Source organism: Harpia harpyja, chromosome 15, assembly GCF_026419915.1.
Source record: "Harpia harpyja isolate bHarHar1 chromosome 15, bHarHar1 primary haplotype, whole genome shotgun sequence".
NCBI classification, from domain to species: domain Eukaryota; kingdom Metazoa; phylum Chordata; class Aves; order Accipitriformes; family Accipitridae; genus Harpia; species Harpia harpyja.
In genome coordinates, this window is record NC_068954.1 from 8,178,938 (window position 1) to 8,200,179 (window position 21,242).

The 21,242-nt window shown below is 40.9% G+C and overlaps 1 protein-coding gene across 3 annotated transcripts; it reads left to right on the forward strand.

Moving 5' to 3' along the window:
• The first annotated feature begins 11,006 nt into the window (after positions 1-11,006).
• On the forward strand, positions 11,007-20,936 carry LOC128151922 (WD repeat and coiled-coil-containing protein). 3 transcript variants are annotated; one of them, XM_052809760.1, is made up of 4 exons: positions 11,007-11,128; positions 13,536-15,417; positions 18,067-18,184; positions 20,310-20,936. In XM_052809760.1, exons 2-4 carry the CDS (start codon positions 13,555-13,557, stop codon positions 20,579-20,581), a joined length of 2,253 nt encoding a protein of 750 aa, XP_052665720.1. In that variant the 5' UTR covers positions 11,007-11,128; positions 13,536-13,554; the 3' UTR covers positions 20,582-20,936. The 3 variants fall into 3 exon arrangements, with proteins under 3 accessions (XP_052665720.1, XP_052665723.1, XP_052665721.1); XM_052809763.1 differs by lacking the exon at positions 11,007-11,128 and adding an exon at positions 11,157-11,223; XM_052809761.1 differs by lacking the exon at positions 11,007-11,128 and adding an exon at positions 11,164-11,229.
• Positions 20,937-21,242: the final 306 nt, after the last annotated feature.

Consider the following 21,242-nt stretch of genomic DNA (forward strand, 5'->3'; position numbering starts at 1 on the left):
TAGTATGGTGAGGGAAGACTTTATCAGGTTTCTAAACAACAGCACATTTCGAAGCAGCAGATGTTTCTAATCCTGCAAATACACCTGAACAACATTCTTGTGTCTCACAACAGTATCTGGTATTCACAACACCTACGCTATGGCCAAGTAAAATAAAACTTAATTATAACTAACTAGAATGATAGGAGGATATATTTTAGAGGACTGCTTAGGCTCAACTAAAGGAAGAACTAAAAGGGAATTCTTCTCACAAATATTATCTTCTACAGATGGTAGTCCCATAGTTTGGTCCACTTGAAATGAGGCTAATGAAACACAAAGAAATATGTTAAATGGAACAGTCCTGCACTCTAAACATATGAACTTGAGGAAAAATGGGATTGCGCCTATCAGGTTGATAACACACCAAGACTTTTGTTTGTACTGTACAGTTTCTTTACGTTCATTATATACATTATTCACAAAGACTTCCTTGTTGCTAGAGAAATACTCGCATTCCACCTTTTGTCATCTTCATGCCTTAGTGCTGTTGCAAAAGCCAGAAGGGGAATTCTGAGAAGGTGAAAATCTTAACTAGCAGAGATCAGTGAGTATCTATGCACCAAAGATGCCTCAGAACTCAGAATTATCACGAGATATTTCATTGTCAGTCTGTCATGCTACCATTTTAATTTTTCATGTATTAGTCTTCTATAAAATAATCTGAAGGTTGAGAAGATCAGGAGTGAAAGGAGCTTCTTTGAATTGCTATCGAAGTTTGGTTTGGTTTTATTTGGTTTGGTTTGGTTTCATGGAGATAAAGAGAGGCAAATAAACTTTTAGATGACAAAACAATTAGTTTCAGGGAATAACTGGCTGTAAAATTAAAAAACTTAGTTCTGTGATGCTTAATGAACTTCTGGACTTGTTATGTTTTGGTGACATTGTTTTCCCCTGCTGTATGATTCAAGGGTTGTTGAATCTGAGTAGGAACTAATCTGCCTGAAGGTGCTATCATCATCCAGGACAATTAGTCTGGTAACAAATAAGGACCGCAGTTCATCTTGTTGGACAGTTGTTACAGTATTACAGGAAGGCTTAGGAAAGATATATCAACTAAAATTGTATAATATTAAAGAATAGCACTGCCCCCTCCCATTTCGGAACACACTATTATGTACATATATTTGAAAATAAGTGTTTAAATCATATACATGCACTTAAACATGGAAAACAATTGAATGAGGAAATATTTGTTTTCAGGTAATGATTTAGGGGTGCAGTGCAGTGCAGAACTATCTTATATAGTGTCTATCACAGGGCTGTTAAGTTAAAATTGAAAGTAATAAAAGCACTAGAAGAAGTGCTGAAGAGATTTATGCAAAGCAGAGGATAAATTTTCAGCTTTGGTTTGGATGGAGAACAGATGGAGAATCAGTGAAGTAGAGAGATGTAAGATGACTCTTCTATTAAGCACAAGCTGTACAGAAGATTTTTGCACAAACTGATAAAGGCATGTGGAAAGATAGAAAGAGTTTGTACTAAATGAGTTGAGCAGACAGTAGGCTGTGAAAAGGAGAAAAGCATAGACTGAGAAGCGTTCATTGTCCTCCAGAAGTGCTATTTTATGGGGCCAAAATTGATCAATTTAGAAAAAGGGAAGTTGTTCGGATCACCTAAATTTCATGAAGGTGGTAACCCCCAGTTTTAGGCTCGTTATTTCACCAGCAGAAAGGACAGGCTCCTCTGGAAGAATAATGAGACTACTGGTGCTAGGTTCCTGTCCAGAGTCACCCAGTAGGGGAGTCTGTCTTCTGTAATTAAAACAGACGAAAGCTAGGAAGACTAGGAGCTTAAATTAGAAGTCAAAGCAGAATGACTACACTCAGTATGCCATACTAGTGGTGCTCAGAAGACTAAATGGTGTACCAGCTCCTCCGAAACATTTCCCCTGTGGGAAATAAACAACATACCAGAAAGTCTAAATTTCCATTTTAATTACTCTGCATCTTTATCCAGCACATTTATATGCATTCTTATCTATTTTTAGGAGTTGGTATATCTTTACTTAAAAGTACAATCTGCTTCAAAGTAAAGTTGAAACTTACCTTACATTTTCCATAACTTTCCTGCTAAGCAGGCAGCAGTCTGCTTTACTCTTCAGTTTCTTGTATTGACCCACTCCTTGGGAAAATGCTAACAACAGGAGTTCTATATGCCAGACAGTCTTTTTCGTTTTTGATTTTGAAAACAATTTTGTGAGAACAATAATAAAACAATATAAAAATTAAATGCAACAAAATCAAAGTCAGCTGAAATTCTGCTGGCCAATCTATGATGCTGACTTTGCACAATGAAATATTACTTTGATATTCTTCATAATAGCTAAAAAGTGAGAGATCACTGCAGGAAGTGTATAAAGTAGACCCTGCATGACCCTCAACTAGTTCTTCCCTTTTTTTCTCTACTGCTCCAGAATAGTATTATCTATACTCATGTGAAAAATCTTAAGAATCAGTTTTCTTTAATACATTTTCAACGACTGAAATAGTATAAATAGTATCATCAAGCAAGCCTAACTTCCTTTCCCCTGATTCTCATTTTTATCTGTTTTCTCAGCTTCGACAATGAACAGATTTTTAGCCATTTTTACTTCTAGGTTTTCCTGTCTTAACAGAAAACCACAAGCATTGAACCATTTTCCCCATCCAATATATAGCTGAAGAGTCCTCTCTAATCTAAGACAGTGCCAATTATTCTTAAGTAACTCCTGACAGATGTTTGTCTAACTTGTTTATAAAAAAACAACACATAGTACCAGATTGCAGTTATGAAACCAGCCCTTTAGACCTGATCTCACCTGACCTAACTTTAAGTATGTGAAGTCAGGCAAGGTAGATGCTAGGGGTTATGCAATTTCACACATGAAAGTATGAATTTATTTTCCATTGTCCCACACAACAGAAATTAACTTATGTATTAGTGGTTTATATGTTAATTGTAATTTTATATGGTTTTATATATGTTAATCAGTCAGTATTACGGCTTCATTTTTCTAACAGACTGAAGCAATTTCACAATCTTTTTGTTAAATGCAAACTCACTTTGCTGAGATTCAGTACTTCCCTGCTAGTGCTATTATCTAATGGACAAGCAGAGGACTGCCATTATCTCCCAGCTAATGACATTTGGGTACCTCTCATATAAGTTTCCAAAGTGCTCAATGCAATCCAGCCTCTGCTTGCAGAGGAGCCAATACCGTGCTTGAACCTTATGCTTCCCTTTCCTCCACTATTATTTGACACACATGTGTGAACAGCCAGGTGTGAAAAAATGTTTGGAGGCACGTGGTGCCAAAGTTCAGTACTGGCACAGAAAGACTTCCTGCACAGGAGGTGACATTTGCAGTGTTATACAGACTTGCCAGTTAAAAACATTAGTACTCGACAACCTCTGTCCTTTGGCAAGGATCCATCTCACTTGTCAGCAAGGCACCATGATATCTTAACAGACAAGGGAGTACGCAGCCAGGAGAGCAGTACATCTAAACACCACAGTGTAATACTAGAGACAAAAATGAACCAAAACAGACAAATGTAAACCATTAGTTCACTTCAGAGGCAACAGTCACTTCCTTCAAATTAAACATACTCATACATTTCAAAAATATTAAAGGCAGTGCAGAAAGACACAGTCCACAAACACTATTTAAAAAATTAGTACAAAATTCACAATAATGTACTAATTTCAGCAATCAAAAAATAAACTTTTGCCATGTAAGAAAAGCTCTAGTGTCTTAACTGAAATTTAGCTGTGGGATGCTGAGGTGAAGTTTTTCAAAGCAGCGATACTGGCAAAAGGCCTTCTCAGTCTCCTTTGGACCCCTGTTCATTCATCCTGCAGTCATAGGATAGAAATGTATGGACCCAAAAATTTATATGGCTAAAAAGACCTACCAAAACACTTTAAAATTGGATCAGTTTCTCAGTTGAACCCACAGCTCAGCTGCACAGTTGTGCCAGCATAGTGGAGAAGGCACTGTGATTCTTAAGTCACACCAATGAATTACTAACATGACCATTGCTATCATACCTTATACCTTTTATCTATCAGTGAATTCTGTGTCTCTGTAATTATCAATAAATTTGTTTTTAACACTTCAGTGCATTTTACAATGAGGTTAATTGCACTTCTTTACATTTTACCTATCTTAGATAGCATAACCAACACTTAATGAACTAGTCACAATTTGTAAGTATGATGCTAATTGTTTCCCATGTTATCCTTCCCTCAGAAACTTAGTTCACCTAAAAAGAAGTCAAATCAGTCAAAAAAAGTGTAAGTCAAAATACTGGCTCCACTGCAAATTACTGTAAAAATTTCCCTTCAACTTCAAACAAGTCACGACTTCACACACAGTTTGTAAATATTCTTATGCTCATGTAACTTGTATACAGGTGTCATCTCCGTTTCCATATCTACCTTTCCTTATTAACATTCTTTTTTAGATATCAATGATATTGTTATCAACACAAAATGTAGCTACACTGATCTTCATTGATACACTGTTATCTCAAAACACCTGTACCTGTTAATAGCATAAAAGAAAACTGTGCATGATAACAGTGTGCCTGCAATGCAGGATTAACCTAAGAAGTAGCAAAGATGAAAGTAGTGCTTTTGCAATTAGTTACATAAAAGGAAAATAGAAAATGTAACAGTAGGAGACGGAAGTATCTAGGACTGAATTGTTTACTGCCAAAAGAAAGGGTTCTCACAGCAAGATTTATAGAGAAGAAGGAGAAAAGGTGTCTATATATGGTGAAGCAAGCAAAAGGGAACTCCAGGTGCCTACTAGAAAGATTAAGATTTGAACAATCTCTCTTGCACACTATTGTTAAGTATCTGTAAGGATGTGATTTGTATATTAGCTTGGTTCTGGACTAACCACAGTTACAAGGATGTGTAATTTAAAAGAAGATATTATTTGTTCTGAAGAGGTATGCCTGAAAATGTCCTTGGAAAGATTATTCCAAAGTAACACCGTCATATCAAAAATCCTTATTTACAACATAATTGTTTTACCCAAATCAATTTTAAACCGTAAAGACTCTCAAAAGGCTATCTCATTTTTAATATATGTGATGTCATTTTGGTTTTACATGTTATTTATGGCACACAACAAACTGTGTGACTAGTCAGGAGTTTTTACTTCCTAGCACTTTCACAGCAGTGCAAGTACATTAGTTTGACGTAGAGCTTTATGCTAGTAGACTGGAAGGTCCATTTTCCTGCCCCAAGGCAGAGATTTTGACTATTCACGGTTTATATCCTTTGTCTTTTGCAGCTGTCTCTTAAATACTTGAAAACTGTTATGTCCATTACATCTCCCTTTAGTCTTCTCTCTAAGCAATACCACTCCTTCAGTTTCTCTCATAGGCATCCACCCTGGACCTCTCGTTACTCTGCCCTATGCTAGCATTCAGTATCTCTCTTAAACCACAGCAGAGCTAGTAGAATTTAGTTGAAGGCCTGTTTCCGACATAGAATAAGCACTGGTGTAGGTTTTTACATGCAGAAAAAGTAGGCTGTAACAGCATGAACAACTGCAGGGGGTGACAAAACATTCCTGTATGAGTTCTCTATGTTGCCCATGCCTTCTTCCCAGTGTAGATAACAATCAGCTGTTTGAAAACTAATTTAGACAACAGCCTGCGTCTACTTCTCTACATAAACCAACGAAGTGTTGGACCTGCTGAAGTCCAACCTGCTAAGGCAGGTGTCAGGAGATGTGGAGTGGTAGCTGCTTTAGGAGATGAGGCGTGGTAGCTACTGCTGCAGAGAAAAGCAGTACTCTGCAGAGAAAAGCAGTAATTCCCACTCACTTTGTCGCTGTCCTAATGCCCAAAATTTTCACTGATCCTCTCCGTTCCCCAAAGCCTGGAGCCAGAAGGAACCCTCTGCAAGACTTTGTGCTACAGAGCACAAAATTCAGTTTGCCTGCACTATGGAAATACTGTGACCCCTTCTGGCTTTACTCAGCCAAGTAGAACTGACAAGATACTCATGTGTCTCGCACACAATGATCCTGTTCACACATCCGACAACGATGTCTGCCTTCTTGTAACAGCATGATACTGACTCCGGTCTAGGTAATTTTCTGCAAAATTGCTCATCTTATATTATCTTTATTACTAATCACCCCCCAAAATTAAGAAGAAACATTTTTAATCTAATAACAAAAAGCTCATAAACCATCTGTACCTTTTAGCTACTGATCTTAGGCTTTACCACGTCATATTTTAGGGGTCTAAATTACATGATATTGCCTCATTAAGTTTTTCCATTAAGAGATACGATGATGAGATCAACTTGCTCATTCAATAGTGTCCATAACCTAGATTGAATATGTTTTTAAAAACATGAGGCGTATGAAGTTAACAGGAAGTATCTTCAAATTATTGTTTTCCCTTATAACATTATGTTCTTTGAATGTGTACATATTCAATAAGAGCAAAGAAAAAAATCTACAGAGTGCATAAGTAATAACTCTACAGCATGTCTCCCCATCACATCCATTTCACCTTCCTTCCCTGCCATTCTTTCCTTCTAACAGGTATTCATAACTCTTCTTTCTCAGACTGTCCTATATTCTTACTAATGTTGTGTTTCAAACTAATTTGAAAAGCAGATGCCCAAATGATACAACAAATTAAGTTATGAGAACACATATCTGTTCTCAGTGCAAGGACTGAGAACAGATTTGTGAGACTGTTCAGCGTTTAAGGATAAGCCTGACTAAATGTAAGCACATATTTTTAAAAGACAAAATGTGTGCTTTAAATGAGCACGACCATATGAAATGATTTCTATAATTTCTGCTTTTTAAACACTTTTCCTTGCATAATTTCATTGCCCCACTTTCTACCTTATATACATCTCCTAAGGGGTTCTGCATCATTTAAATCCCTGAAGTAACAGATGCATCACATATATCAGCAGTAAACAGCTTGAAAAGTCTGGAAAGAAAAGAAAGAAAACAAGAGATGTTTATTTGCATTACAGCTACTGAGAAATAGCAGCTGTGGCTATGCACTCGTGGCTGTGTGAGTAGCCATGGCTAGTGGCTGCTGGCCAGGTAGCCTACAGCAATTTTCATGCTGTTCTACATTGTGAAATAACCAGCCTGTGGTTACGCAAATAAGATACACACTGTTGGGCATGGAGATAAACACCTAGGTGTAATAATAACTACCTACACACCATCCTAGCACTCTGGTAGTCCGAGACAATTCCATTTCAATCAAAATATTATACAACTGACCATATTTTACGGATTTGCAAATAACTACAAGTTTTGGTGATATTTTCGGTTCATTTGTAGAACTCAGCATTTATACATATAATAGCACTTAGATGATGAAAATAAAAGTCTTTTAAAATACTTGTATAATTATAGGCATAGGAAACAAAAATAAACATTTAATGTGAAAATATCTTCTGAGACATTCTTAAATTGTGGCCTCTCCACCTGATAAAACTATTTTTAAATGTTTATTTCTGTATATTAATATGGATGGTCAATTTAAGTTTATGAAAGACAATGAAAAGACAAAAATGTGAAATCATTACTGTTGAACAAGATCCTTTCTGAGATTACAGGAATAGAATTATACTCAGCAACCTGTTACTGTCTAGCAAAGCTCCCTGATGGCTCAGGTTCACAGGCACCCGGTAAAAACGCTGCACAGTCAACCTCACTGCGGAAACACATCCCCAAAAGTTTTCTGATTTATAGATGGCTTGGCAGCACTTTCGAACCACATCACCATCAATGTAAAAAAATTGCAGGGCGTATCATTAGTGCCTTAGGAGGTGTATTTTTTGGTCACTCTTATTTGTTATCCAGAGGGAGGATGAGATGATTGAAAGCACAGGCTCCGTCTCACCCTCTGCAAGGCACAGGACCAAGAACCCCAGGCACCTTCTATGCCAGTAACTGATGTAATACAGCACTGAGTGTTCAAGCATATGCAGTCTTGCAGAGAGAAGGGAGGTGAACTGGAGAACTGGAAAACAACCCTTACCAACCCACCAGGTGAGACACAGGCACAGGCAAGAAAGAGCAGAAATTCCTAGTGCTGTTCCATTCTTAGAACTGTGCTAAGTGTGTACTTCCCAGAGCTAAAAGAACGAGAGCAAATAAAATGATCGTCATTGCTGCCTCTCAAGCAGAACTCATCTCTGCTCACCTCTCCGAGACCTGTAATATACTAAGGCCCTAACCCTGAGAGTATATTAACATATATTGTGAACATAAGAGTAGGTTTCTACAGGAAATTTTTCAGGTTTCCTTTTCAGTTCTGGGCTAGTTTCGGATTATCCACTCTACAGTTGGACCCTGTCTGTTGTTAATGACAGAGAAAAAGGAAAATAGAGAGGAGAAACCAAAACCGTGTTTGTTCATTTTCTGATAAGTTCTCATGCACCCGAGAGTGTGTATTTGTGCAGCAACACAGAAAAGCTGGCATTTGGGTCCACTGCTTATCTTTCTAAACTAAAAAAGTAACCTTGGAAATCTATTAATTATCTCAAATCTGTTTGTTTATTTATTTACTGCAACTCGCAGCATCAAGTGCCTGAAGCTGGCAGAAAGACTCTGTTTCATTTCAAAAATACAACAATTCAAACAAATTCTATTCTCCACCTCTAGCCATCTCTGTCTCTATCCCATGGCCACTTCTCCTTTGCTGAATAGGCCTCCAAAGGAACCTGGAAACTAACTTCTTTCAATTTGAATGGCAGGAATTTCTCTTCCACAAACCTTTTCCAGCATAATCACATAAAAGAAGAGTTCTTACTCCCTGAAGTCTTCTCAAACACACCAACCTATCTTTCAGCTTGTTGCAGGTGCCCTGTCAGGTATAAAACAGTCAAATTATGTTGAGCTTTTTTGGATAGAGACAGTACATGGAATTTTACCTTGTATCCCACAGATACATAGATATCCTCACCTATCGTGCATCGCAGGTCATTGAATTGAATGTAAAATCCATTTATTGAGCTCAGAAATTTGTCTGTGACTGAGGCGAAATCTGTGTTTAAGTATGTCCCTGAAAGTCACCAAGTTTTAACTTAAAGATGTGTGTATAGGATCTGCTCTGTTGGTAGTTTGTTCCCGTGACTGCAAACTCACAGCTGTGTCTTACATATTTGAATTCATCCATGGCTCTCATTAAACCTTCCTTCACTAACTTAAAGAACTCAGTAGTTCTGATTTTTTTTTTCCGTCTGTAAAGGCACTCATGCAACATAGCCAAGTCACCACCTAGTGTTCTTTCGCTAAGTTTGAGCTACTTACATATTTGACCTTGCAACCATTTCAAGCATTTTTTTCGCACCTTTGGCAGCTCTTTAAGGCACCTTTTCCTGTGCTTCAACATCCTGTCAGAAGTATGGGTTTCAAAAACCATACGATGATCAGACTGCTCTGCAGTACTAAGTAGTGACAAAGTGGCACAGTCTTGCAATATAATTAACCTTAAAAAGGCCTCAGAGACTTGTAAGAAGTTATGACTGATGCAATAAATCGGGACCAAAGAAGTACTGGAGTATTGGAGTAGTTCTGTATCATATTTATATGCTTTCTTCACTTAAATGTGACCTCCCAAGGAAAAAAAAAAACAACCCCTACCAAACACAAAACAAAGCAGGCACATATCTCATTTTGCATCTTCATCTTGTGCAGAAGGATCCAAATAACTCCTGAAACTTGGAGGCCTCACATTCAGACCAGTGTCGGGTCTTAGGAGCTCTCTCTCTTACCACCCTCCGGCCCCGGGTGGGGGGGCGGGTGTGTGAACCGACCCCTGGCAGCAAGGCCAGCCCAGTCACACTGCTGGCGTCTGAACCGCCGGGCACCCCTCACGCGATGGGACACTGCACTGGGGACTCGACGTCCTCCCGCCTGCGGCGTCTCCTCTCTCCTTCGGTTCCTTCTCAGGCCTCACCCAGAGCCGCACGGATGCGGCCACGCCGGCGGGTCGGACGTGTCAGACGGTGCGTGACCCCCCCCTCCCCCGGGGAGCGACGGCGGGGACGAGTCCCTGTCCCGTCGCCCGCGGTCCCCTCAGCGGCGCCGGCGGCTGAGGCGCCCTGAGGAGACGGCTCGCGCCACGCGCGGGACCCATGAGGGGGGAAAGGAGGCGGGGCGGGGCGCACGCGGGGGCGCACGTCACCGCCCCGCCCCGCCGCCTCCTGGGAGCTGTAGTCCTAGCGCCCGCCCCCTCTAGCCGCCGCCTGCCGGCTCATAGAGTTCAGGCCTCCCCGGCTAGAGCGCCGCTGCCCGCCCCCCGCGGCCGGGCGGGGAGGGGCCGGGCCGGGGAGGCGGGGCGGGGCCGGGCCGGGCGGGGCCCGGCACAGCCGAGCGCCGCGCTCCGCTGCACGGCCGCGGGGACCGTCTCACCGGAGCCGGGCTGCGCCGCCGGGCGGGTGAGGCCGCTGGCCGTGGCGGGGAGGAGAGGGAGAGGGAGAGGGAGCGGGAGAGGGAGAGGGAGAGGGAGCGGGCGGGCCGCCGGGCCGCCGGGGGAGGTGGGGAATATCGGTGCGGGCGGGCCCGCGCAGGGAGCGGCGGGTTGCTGGTGCGGGCGGGCAAAGCGGCGCGGGCGGGCGGGTCTGGGCGCTCTCTCCTGCCCCGGCCGCCCGGTGCCCCGCGGCGGCGGCGGCTGCCGGAGGATCCCCCGCAGCGTCCCCTCGGCGCCCCGCCGGCCGCCCAGAGGGGCTGGGGACGGGCGCCGCGTTTCACCCGGCATCCCGGCCCGCCCGCGGGAGTAGCGTGACAGCGGCCCCGGGGGCGCTCGGCCTTCGCCGGGCCGGGGAGGGTGCGAGGGCGTGAGGCGAGGCCCGGGGCGGCCGCGGAGCGAGGGGCCGGTTGGCGGGAGCCTCGCCGGCGGAGGCACGCCTCGTCGGCCCGAGGGCCGCGGCCCGGGCGGGAGTGCGATGGCCAGCGGGTGTCTTGCTCCTTTGCTGTTCCAGGCCCGGTGGGGATGGCGTGAGGCGACTCGTGTGTCACGGGAAAGCGTCCAGGTGGCCCAGGAGGCTTAGTACCTCAGCGTCTCCTGCGAGGCACGTTATCGTCTCCCTGCCGTCAGTAAGTATGGCCCAGCAGCGCGCCGGTGATTCAGAGCGCTAAGGAACGAACAACTGACGATTTGGTTTTCCCGCGAGTGGCGGTTGCTGAACGAGGTTGGGGTCGGTCGTACCGGAGTTTAGAGGGGAGAAGTTGGGCGGATGGTGGAGAAGTTGGTTGGGAAGGATCTCGAGTGCTCTCTTACCGTGAGGCAGGGCCCGGTGTACTTAAACTTATCCCTGACAGACATTGACGTAATTGGCTCATACAGATTATGAAATTCATGGGGTGCCTTCTCCCCCGCTCCAAGGTAACCTGCTTCAATGCTTAGCTATCATTTATGGCTAGAATTTTTCCTTAATAGCTGACCTACATCTCCTTGGTTGAAACTAAGCTGATTATTATCTTGCACTATCCAGAGTAGACCTGGAGAACAATGGATCAGTGTTCTCTTGTCAGCAGAGCAGTGGGTGTCTGCGAGTTTCCACTCACAATCTTCTCCAAACTGAGTGAACCCAGTTCTCGTGTTTCTCTGGTCCCTGAGCTCTGTTGGGCATTTCCATCATCCTTGGACTGTTAAACCCAGAGCTAGGTGCAGTACTCCAGTGGAGATACTGTTAGCTCTGAGGAAGTGGGGTAATTATCTCCCTTGTGTATGGCATCCCTCTTAAAAACATTCCAGAACGATGCTGTCTTATTTGGCAACATTCTCGCATTACTGAAATATTCAGTTTGTGATCCACTGTAAACCAGATCCTTTTTCGCTATACTGCTACCCAGGGAATTACTCCTGAAGAGGTATCCATGTTTGGGTTTTTTTCATTACTATGTATATTATTTTGCACTTGTTATTAGTTTGAGAAGAAGTTATCTTGATCATCATAACATGACTTTTTCTGTCTAATTTTAGTCTCTGAAATCCGCTCTTCCAGTCCCCTTCCTCCAAGTTTGCTGTCATCCACAAATAGTTAATTAAAATACTGAGTAGTGCCAGGCCCTGCACATTGTGATAAAACCTTCCAGTTTGACAGTTTGACTTTCTCAGACACTTTCTTCTTGTTTTTCATGTTTCTTACTAAAGCTGCAACTCATTCTGTGCCATGGCTTTGCAGCTGAGCCAAATCCTACGGAGAATCTTAAGTGAGGAAACAATCAATTCCTTTGAATTGGCTTCTGTGCATAGAGTAGGGATTCCTCACAGCTCAGAAACTAGAAATATGTGTAAAATTCTGAACCCTTCTGAAGTTCTGGTGCCTTGCATATGGCTTCTGGAAGTCCCAGACACCTGGCTACAGATTACAGAGAATAATGATTGCTGGCAGTTTCCCATTCTCCCTCTTTAAGCTGTCATGCTATGCAGAGAGAACTGAAAAGGCTTCTTTTGAGACATCAGGCAAATCATGTAACCCATTTTTAAAAAATCGTGGAATGAAGGTTTTCTGTGGTTTTATTTCCTACAGTAATTTCTACCTTGCAGGACACTATGAAAATAAGTAGTCCTAAAGCAATATCCAAATGATAAAAATATCCCCAGAATTACTGCAGATATTAAAAAAACCCCAAAAACAAAAGGCATTTAAAAATGTATGTATATTTTTGTATGGATATTCAGGTATATGTCCGCAGGCATAGTCAGCTGCCTACTGCTTTCATCCCTTCTACCCAAGGAACAGTAGTGAGCTACAAGGTGGTTTGCGAACTTTGACAAAAAGGTGCTGAATCACTTAGGAAAAAGAAAAAAAAAAAAAAATCACTGCATTAGAGGATGTTGAAGATTGTGAGTCATTCATATGCTATCATAGTATGGCTCGTGCCTGAGGTAGATGAGTCTGTCCCCCTCCTGTGTTCTTTCTTTTAAATTCTTTTCTCATTCATTTCCTCAGAAAAATCTGCTTTGATCCTAACTTTCTTCAAAATTGCATTTGCTTTTTTAGAGAGCTTTCTGGAATAACCATACAAATGCCTTGTTCTCACCCACTTAATACAGGATCAGATTTATAGATAATACATTAATGCTTGGTTATACTTATAAGGGATTACTTTATCTGATCACAAATGGTCCATGAAGTTGAGAGCGAGAGGCGATATTTTGAAAATTTTTAATACTGAAGAAGTCATTCGAAAATATTCTGAGCAGCAGCAACCTGTCAATTAGAATGAAAGGACTGGTCTTGTGATGAAAATGCGGCAGACTAAGCCTATGTAAACAGCAAAGTTTCTTTCTCTTAAAATTGCACTTCACTGTGGAAACATCATAAACAAAAAATTCTAGGGTTGGGGATTAAGCATAGATGAACATTATGTGTATATTGACTTCACTGGAAGGAAGAGTCCAGCATTGGCAGGGTCATAAGCTAAATAATCGTACAGCTATTTTCCTCTATCCTCTACAATAAACTTTTTTTTCTTTTCATTCTAATTTGTTTAGATGTCTCACATTAAAAATCATGGAGCTAGGAAAGGCGAAGCTTCTGAGAACTGGCCTTAATGCCTTATACCAAGCAATTCACCCTGTGCACGGTATTGCCTGGACAGATGGGAAACAGGTGATACTAACTTCTTTACACCTTCATAATGGAGAACCAAAATTTGGTGACTCAAGTGTTGTCGGTCAGTTTGAACATGTCCATGGACTCTACTGGGGCCCGTGTCCCCCTGATGCCCCAGCTCTGCTCGCTGTTCAACATAAAAAGCATATCACCATTTGGCAGCTCTGTTTTAATGTTACAGAAAGAAATAAGCTCTTAGTTTCTCAGATATGTGACATCAGCGAGCCGTTTCCAGTGCTCCCCCAAGGCTGCGTGTGGCATCCGAAGAAGGAGATCTTGGCTGTGCTAACTACACGGGATGCCTCTGTTTTACACTCTGTTCATCTCAACAACTCCAGAATTAAAGCAGATATTAAAGGCAGCGGTCTCATCCACTGCGCTTGTTGGACAAAGGAAGGCAATCGCTTAGTAGTGGGAGTAGGCAGTGCCCTTCATTCTTATATTTGGGACGATGGTCAGAAAACACTGAATGCTTGTTCTTTTTGCCCGATCTTTGATGTGGGAGGCTACATCTGTGCTGTGGAAGCTACTCTGAATTTCCAAGTTGCTGTTGCCACTGAGCTTCCTCTAGACAAGATCTGTGGCTTAAATGCTGGTGTTGCATTTGAAGTTCCAGCGAGCATTGAAACAGAGTCCTTTCCCTCGCAGTCCAGCTTATGTGGTGAGGAAGAGTATTCCATGGATGGGGGGAAAAAGTCACTGGACTCTGAGAAGCCCTTGCCTGTTGTTACATCTCCTGTGGATCTAACTCACATACTTTCTAGCAAGCAGGGTGCTGATTCCAGTCCTCTTCTTCATCTGAGGCCCAAGGACTACCTAACGGGAAGTGGCCAAGATTCTTCACATCTCATCTTGGTGACTTTTGAAAGAAAGGTTACCTCTACCAAAAAAGTTAGCATCCCAGGCATTCTGGTTCCTGATATAATGGCTTTTGACCCCAAAACTCAAACTGTATCGGTCGCCTCCAATACTTGTAACGTTATTTTAGTCTATTCACTGACTTCATCCAATTTACCCAATATTCAACAAATTCAGCTAGAGAAAAATGAAAAACCAAAGGGTTTGTGCTTCTTGACCAATAAATTGTTACTGATACTGGTTGGAAGACAAAAATTCACTGACCCTGCATTTCTTCCCTCTTCAAGATCAGACAAATATATGATCCGATTGATGATTAAGGAACTAATATTTGAAATGGGTCCTTCAACACCTGCATCAGTTAATGGGAGCTCCAATTTGAACCTTTCAAACATACCTCATGATCTCTCTACAGATGTTCACCCTCTCAGCCGTGGACTCTTGATACCAGATCGTGCTGCCATTCAGTCCCCTACCAGCAGAAGGAAACTCATTGAAGAAATTAAGAGTCCTGTTTATGAACAAAGCTTGTTGTTGAACATGAGTGACCTCAAAGATAAAAAGATTTCCATGAATTTTCCTCCAGCTGTTGAGTCTCTCGATGCTGAACCAGTTAATCGGACTGTGGCACTGTCTGCCATGTCGCTGGCCTTTCCTAACAAGCCAGCATCTCCACAAAGGCAGGCAGATGCAGCTTCCAAAATACCAAATTCTTACAAGAATAACCTATTAAGTGAAAAGGAGGCGAGTTACTTTTTGAAAAATGTAGAAAAACTGTCCGGTAACTTCACAGAATTGCAGCATCATCTCTGTGAATTAACTGAGCTGCTAAAATCTGGGAAGAGAAATCTTCCAGTGTACCCATCTTCTCACGAACCCTCTTTTATTAACATCACCTGCCAGGTAATTTTAATATTGGAAGCCTTAATAATAAAATCTGTTTATGGATGTATGTTCTTTGTATGGATTTAAAACACAAACTCTGGCAGATTATGCGCAGGAAGGATGACATCCTATGAATGTTTAGTACATGCAAATTCGGTACATGTGAATGATCTTGCTGCATGCAGGTGAATCCGATAGGAGTCTTATTTAGACTTACTTAGGATTTATGTAAGCCTGGCTCGTTTTTGTTGTCCTTCTTCCCTACTCTTTCTGTAATTGCATCTCAGTCCCTATTTACAGTTCTTCTAAAGCTACGTATTTATATTTTTCTCTGATGGGAGCTAGAATGAGGGAAATATTTCAGGTAACTTTTTAAACTAAACTTAAACTAACATGTCTAAAATTATTGCCATTTCAGATGGATGCTGTAGTAGTGCTTTCCTTCTTGCAGAGCTATCTGTACCAGTGGTAAAAACAAAGCATTTCTGGAAAAAGACCATTATCATGTAATGGCCAATAGGATTAGATTTCCATCCTGTTCCTGTAGGTGGGACTAATGTTACAAGTCCCATTACTCTGCAGGCTTTCAGTGTTTTTAAAGCGATGTAATATTCGGGAACGTGCAGCTCGCGCTGGCCTGAGCTCATTGGCTCTGACCCAGGCAGGCATACCTTCTTCTGCACGGAGGCTGGTGGGACTCCAGAGAACCCACGTGTGACAGTTCAGTTGCAGAGTTAAAGACTTGTCATGAAGTTCTAGGAAGGAAATGTTTTTCGTAGGCAACTTCTGAAGCTTTCTGTTTAGAAATTTAGACAAGTGAAAATTTCCATGTGTCGGAATTGGTATCAATCTCCCATCCTCCTGTGAGGACAACTAAAATAATGGAGACTGAAACAAAAAAAGAAGAATGCTTTGGCTCTGAAACTGAAATGTTGCTAATGAGTATTGAGAGCACCATCTGAGAAGGAGAGAGACCCTTAGGGACACAACAGATAATTCCATTAACGTAGCTTAAAAATGGATTTAAAATCAAATTTCATGTGAAAGACACTTTCTTTGGCTGAAAGAAGGCACTTCCAAATCTCATGCTAGAAAGTGTAAGTTACCTGATTATCAAAACATGGCACAAATCTACAGGTCTATTCTAGAATTCAGATTAATAAACCTTAGTCAATATTCAAAGTCATTTAAACTGCCATTTTCCTTTCAATAAGCTCTTATTTTTCAGCTTCGTTACTGAGAAATTTATTATTCTTGAGTTTTCTAGCATTTTTCCATTGTAAACATTTCATAATTGTAATAACTCTAATTTTTCTAGCTCTCTTAAATCTTAATTATATATGGGGCATTGCTCTGAAAAGTGAAAGTTTCCCTCAGCAAGTCTGGTGTCTCATTTATCTGAGGTGTTTCTTTAGAAGCCTGCTTTAATTTGAGGTAGCACAAATTTTTGTTACATTTTTATATTCAGCTCTCTTTTTACATACAGTTTGAAACTGAGTTAGTATCAGCCTGTGTTGGTGTTCCTAGAGCTAGATTAGCTACACTTGCATGCTGGTGCTTCGCAAGTTAAAGTAATGCTACAATTTTACCTACGTATTTTGATCACTGATGATTTGTGGCAAGAAAAGCATTTCACTTCTGAATTACAAGTGACATTGGAAAGTCTAGCAGAAAATGCTGTGTTTTAACTTTAGTCAGAGTATATTTGATTCAGAAATGGTTAACAGGCAAACAGGGATCCTCACCTCGTGTGCTGAGCCCTGATCATTTCTCTACTGCCCAAGTTATTAGCTGTATTTTACAAAATGTTGAGGAAACCCAAAATGTCCCAAATAAGCAGTGTCTGAGAGGGCAGAGTTTATCAGTGCAGGGGACAAAGAGGACGTGTGCATCTCCGACCTCCCCTCTACCATACGCCCTCCTTGCGGATGGATGGGTCCGTCCACGGCACAGAAAAGGAGTCAGAATTTACTTTTGTCATGTTTTTGTCATGACCCAGAGATGTTACCAAGGCTTCCCTGGGAAGTGACGTGGTTGTGTGAATTTTATCCTACACAAAGACAGAGACTGTAGTTTTGGTAACAACTGATCTTTTGCAGATTTTAAAAATGCTTTGTTCTGGCTGTGAGGGATATTCTTCGAAGACGCTTTTTGGATTTTAAGGCTTGGGGCAGTGATGGTCAGAGGTGAGACAAACAAGCCCTTCTGACTTGTTAGTCTGTTCCTCACCCCAAACCTTCAGGGGCAGGAGTTCTCACCTCTTCTTAAGTTGTGGATCAGGGAGCAGGTAGGATGGAAAACCTGCAGCTTTACAGCCTCCGCAGGAAAATGTCCCTCACAGGTGGTAGGATGAGTGTCAGGATTGCGCTGTGGCTGAAGCTCATGGTTTCTTCACCAGCAGTGTGTGATTTCCTCTCCTGTTGTTCTGACAGCTAATTCTGCTGAATTAGCACAGTTCCTTGCTGCTATCGCTCACAGATCATCTACTTGAGAGCTGAGACTTTAAAGTATGAATCTTGCAAATGGGTCGGAATGAATGTAGCATTTGACTTTCTGTAAATGATGTAGTTGAAGGCATGTCTGTGATCCTGTTTTCATTAATGCCGTTTTGACATCTCTGCTTAAATAGACATCATGATATCTAATGATTCTTTCTTGAATTTACAGAAGCAGCTTTCCAGAAGTGATTCAGATGAAAGACGAGCTGTTATTCTTTGTGGTGGGAAACTCCGTCTAAATATAGTCCAGCAGATATTCAATCTCTCTCTTGTAGAAATGCAACATGGTATGTTGTAATTATCCAATAATACAAACACTTTAAACACATGCGACATTCTCAGTGAGCAGCAGCAATGTGCCTAATCCCATCTGGAAAAAAAACCCAAGGAATAAATAATGCAAGATTATTAATAAAAGTTTGCTCATTTGCTTTATAACGTAAAGATTCTTCTCTAGGCTTTTACTGAGAAGAGTCTTTACATTATAAAAAAAAAAAAAAGAGCAAACTTTTACCTATTGATACCCCCTTATCAAGTAGCTAGTTATACAGGAAAATTACTGTCACCCAGTATTTTATTTATGTTTTCCACTATTCTAAACAGAGAAGTCTGAGTAATGAGGAGGTTGGAGTTGACTGGTAGTTTTGGAATACAGTTTTCTATATTTCAATCTGTAGTTCCAGCATCTGGTCTCCTTTAAGAAATCCTGTATTTTTTTATGAGCACAAAAGTAGCTCTATAGATTTTAGCAGTGCCTTTCACTTTGGTTTTTGCTGTGAAGAAAACTACCTTTCTTATTGTTGTGGTCTTCTCTGCTGTTACCCGTTCATCCCACACACATCCTGTATGTCTGTGTATGTGTCAATTCTAAGTCTCTTACTTTTGGCAAAGGTAGGAAGCAGACTTTGGGGATATGATCTCTCACTACTACAGATATTCTCTGTACTGTATTCCAACTATTTGCCTGCCATGTCTGCTGTTTGCCTACTCGTGGATTACTGAGCAGCTATCCCAAAGCCTTAAGGCTGCTCTTCTTACCATTGTGCAAGTTTTATTTTTCCTTAAGTAGTTGCTGGAATATGTTTAGTATTCCAATACCTAGATAAAACTGTAGTCAGATAATTCACTAGCAATTGAATCTTGAAAAGATTCTTGCCACTATCTTACAGTAGTTTAGTAGTTTTCCTATTGCAGGATCAGTTACCTGCATTGAAACACAGCGACTATTTTAATAATGTTGTGGCACAACCCAGAAATGTGTGATATACCCAGTGATAACAGTAGGCAGTTTTGTAGACACTGATCTCTTAATTTTTCAGACTGGGATTTTAGTTTGAGCTGTAAAACTTAAATAACTTCTCTTTCTGGCAAGAAAAATGTCCCCTTTACCTGTGTTAGTTTCAACTTCTCATTTTTAGCTTAAAAATGTAAACTTAACAGAATTGGTTGCCCAGGAATGAGTAATTGTCATGCATATGACTAACTTTACTAGATAAATTTTAAAAGCAAACAGTGTTACTGTAGGTTTCTTTATTAATTTTACAAATATTACTAGATAAATGGGCAAAGTAGGAATGGTATTTTCAAATTCCTGAATTGTATTGATTTTAAAGTTTGGTCCAAAAGAGATATTAAGCCAAAAGATTAAAGGGTTGCGTGCTTTTAAGCTACAATCTTCTCATGACCTTACTTGTGACATGAAGTTACATAATGTAAATTTATAAACAGCTGGAAATGTTTCTCTGAATTCCCTCGCGAGCTCTATTTTATTCCTTCATCAGCTTAATGGATACAAGTATGAAAATTTTCTGGTTTATATGAATTGGTAGAAGTCAGTGTTTCAGATTCAGTAAAAGATTTCAAATTGTAAAAATAATGCTAATGATGGTGTGAAGTCAAATAGCAAATGGACCAGAGACATGGGGTTTGTACAGTATAGTGCAGTATTTCTTCCTTGTATTTATTGGCATTAATTATATTGAAATTACATAATAGAAGCAGTTTCTAAATTATTTTTATGATATTAATTTGTCATTTAATAAATGTCTGCTTTTTACAGTATCTGCACAGCTTAAGCACTGTGAAGTAGCTTATGAATACCTAATTAAAAAGAAGTCTGAATGCTTATGAATTCTGTTTGAATTTCATTCCTCCTCCTTATTTGAAGCATGCATTTATTATAGTCTCATCTCCTAGGGGAAAAATTGGTCAGAAAGCTGTTTCGCATAGTTCTTAACTGTCCTTTATTTTTGAGATCATACAACCTGTATCTCCCCATACTTTTTTTTTTGGCTAGAAAAACTGTAAACATACAGAAGCATTTAACTTTAATTTTAGAAGAAATATGTTTTATACCTTAAACATACCTAATTACAGGAAAGCTTACAAACAGACATTTACATGTCTTCACAGGTTCATCTTGGATTGTTCTCACAGCGGACAGCGAGGGCTTTGTTCCGTTAACGTTTACATCCACGCAGGAGATAGTCATAAGAGATGCCAGTATGAAAGGCTACAGTGCCCGTTCTTCCAAAACTTTGGACATCATCAGTTCTACAGAAGGGTGCAGACCCGCTTCTTCTGAAGGTCTGGATATCACGAGTTCTTTGCAAGTCCTCAGAGACTGCTCCTCCAAGGCCTTAGACAGCAGCAGTCCTTCAGAACAGCCCAGCAGTAAAATGTAATTTTTGACAGTGATTTTGTAATGTCTGTCTTATAATGGGAGATTTTTAAATTTACTGTATAGGGCTGCAAATTCTAAACAACAGTCTGTCTCAAATCTCTGTTGGATGTCTGTAATTTTTTTGTTGCATATCACTGTAAATTATTTATTTGATGCTTGGAAACATTAACTTTTCTTTTTGTACTGAGCAGTGTTTTTTAAATATGCCTTTTGCAGTATAGACCAGGTCTTTGTATCAGTGGTTGAAAACACGTGTTCCTACAAGCTTCTGAGCTAAAGTTTCCATCTTGGTCTTTAATAGGTTGGTGTTTTTAGATGATAGTAAACTTGCATAATAAAGAAACCCTTGAAAACGCTGCGTTGTCCCCCATTTCCTCACTTCTGCCAAAGCCTGAAATGTTACACTATTATTTAGAAATAGCACCTGCAGAGGTGCATGTGTGTTTGCACTGGTGTTACTAAGGGTGTAAGCACTAGTTTAGGTATATGGAGTTTGGGACAAAGTATGATCATGTCGCATATCCATAATGTGTGGAAGCAAGACCCTTTTCCCCTCTTGTGCCCACCAATAATGCCTCTCTGTGCTTGCTTCTCTGTGTGGATTTGGGGAAGTGGCTGTCACGTGTGTCATCTTCTGGGGGGGGGGTTGAGCCCAGGTGGCA

Coding starts and splice junctions, on each gene's coding strand:
- LOC128151922 (XM_052809760.1), top strand. CDS start 13,555: ATGGAGCTAGGAAAGGCGAAGCTTCTGAGAACTGGCCTTAATGCCTTA. Junction 15,418..18,066: donor TTATTAACATCACCTGCCAG/GTAATTTTAATA, acceptor TTGAATTTACAG/AAGCAGCTTTCCAGAAGTGA. Junction 18,185..20,309: donor TCTTGTAGAAATGCAACATG/GTATGTTGTAAT, acceptor ATGTCTTCACAG/GTTCATCTTGGATTGTTCTC.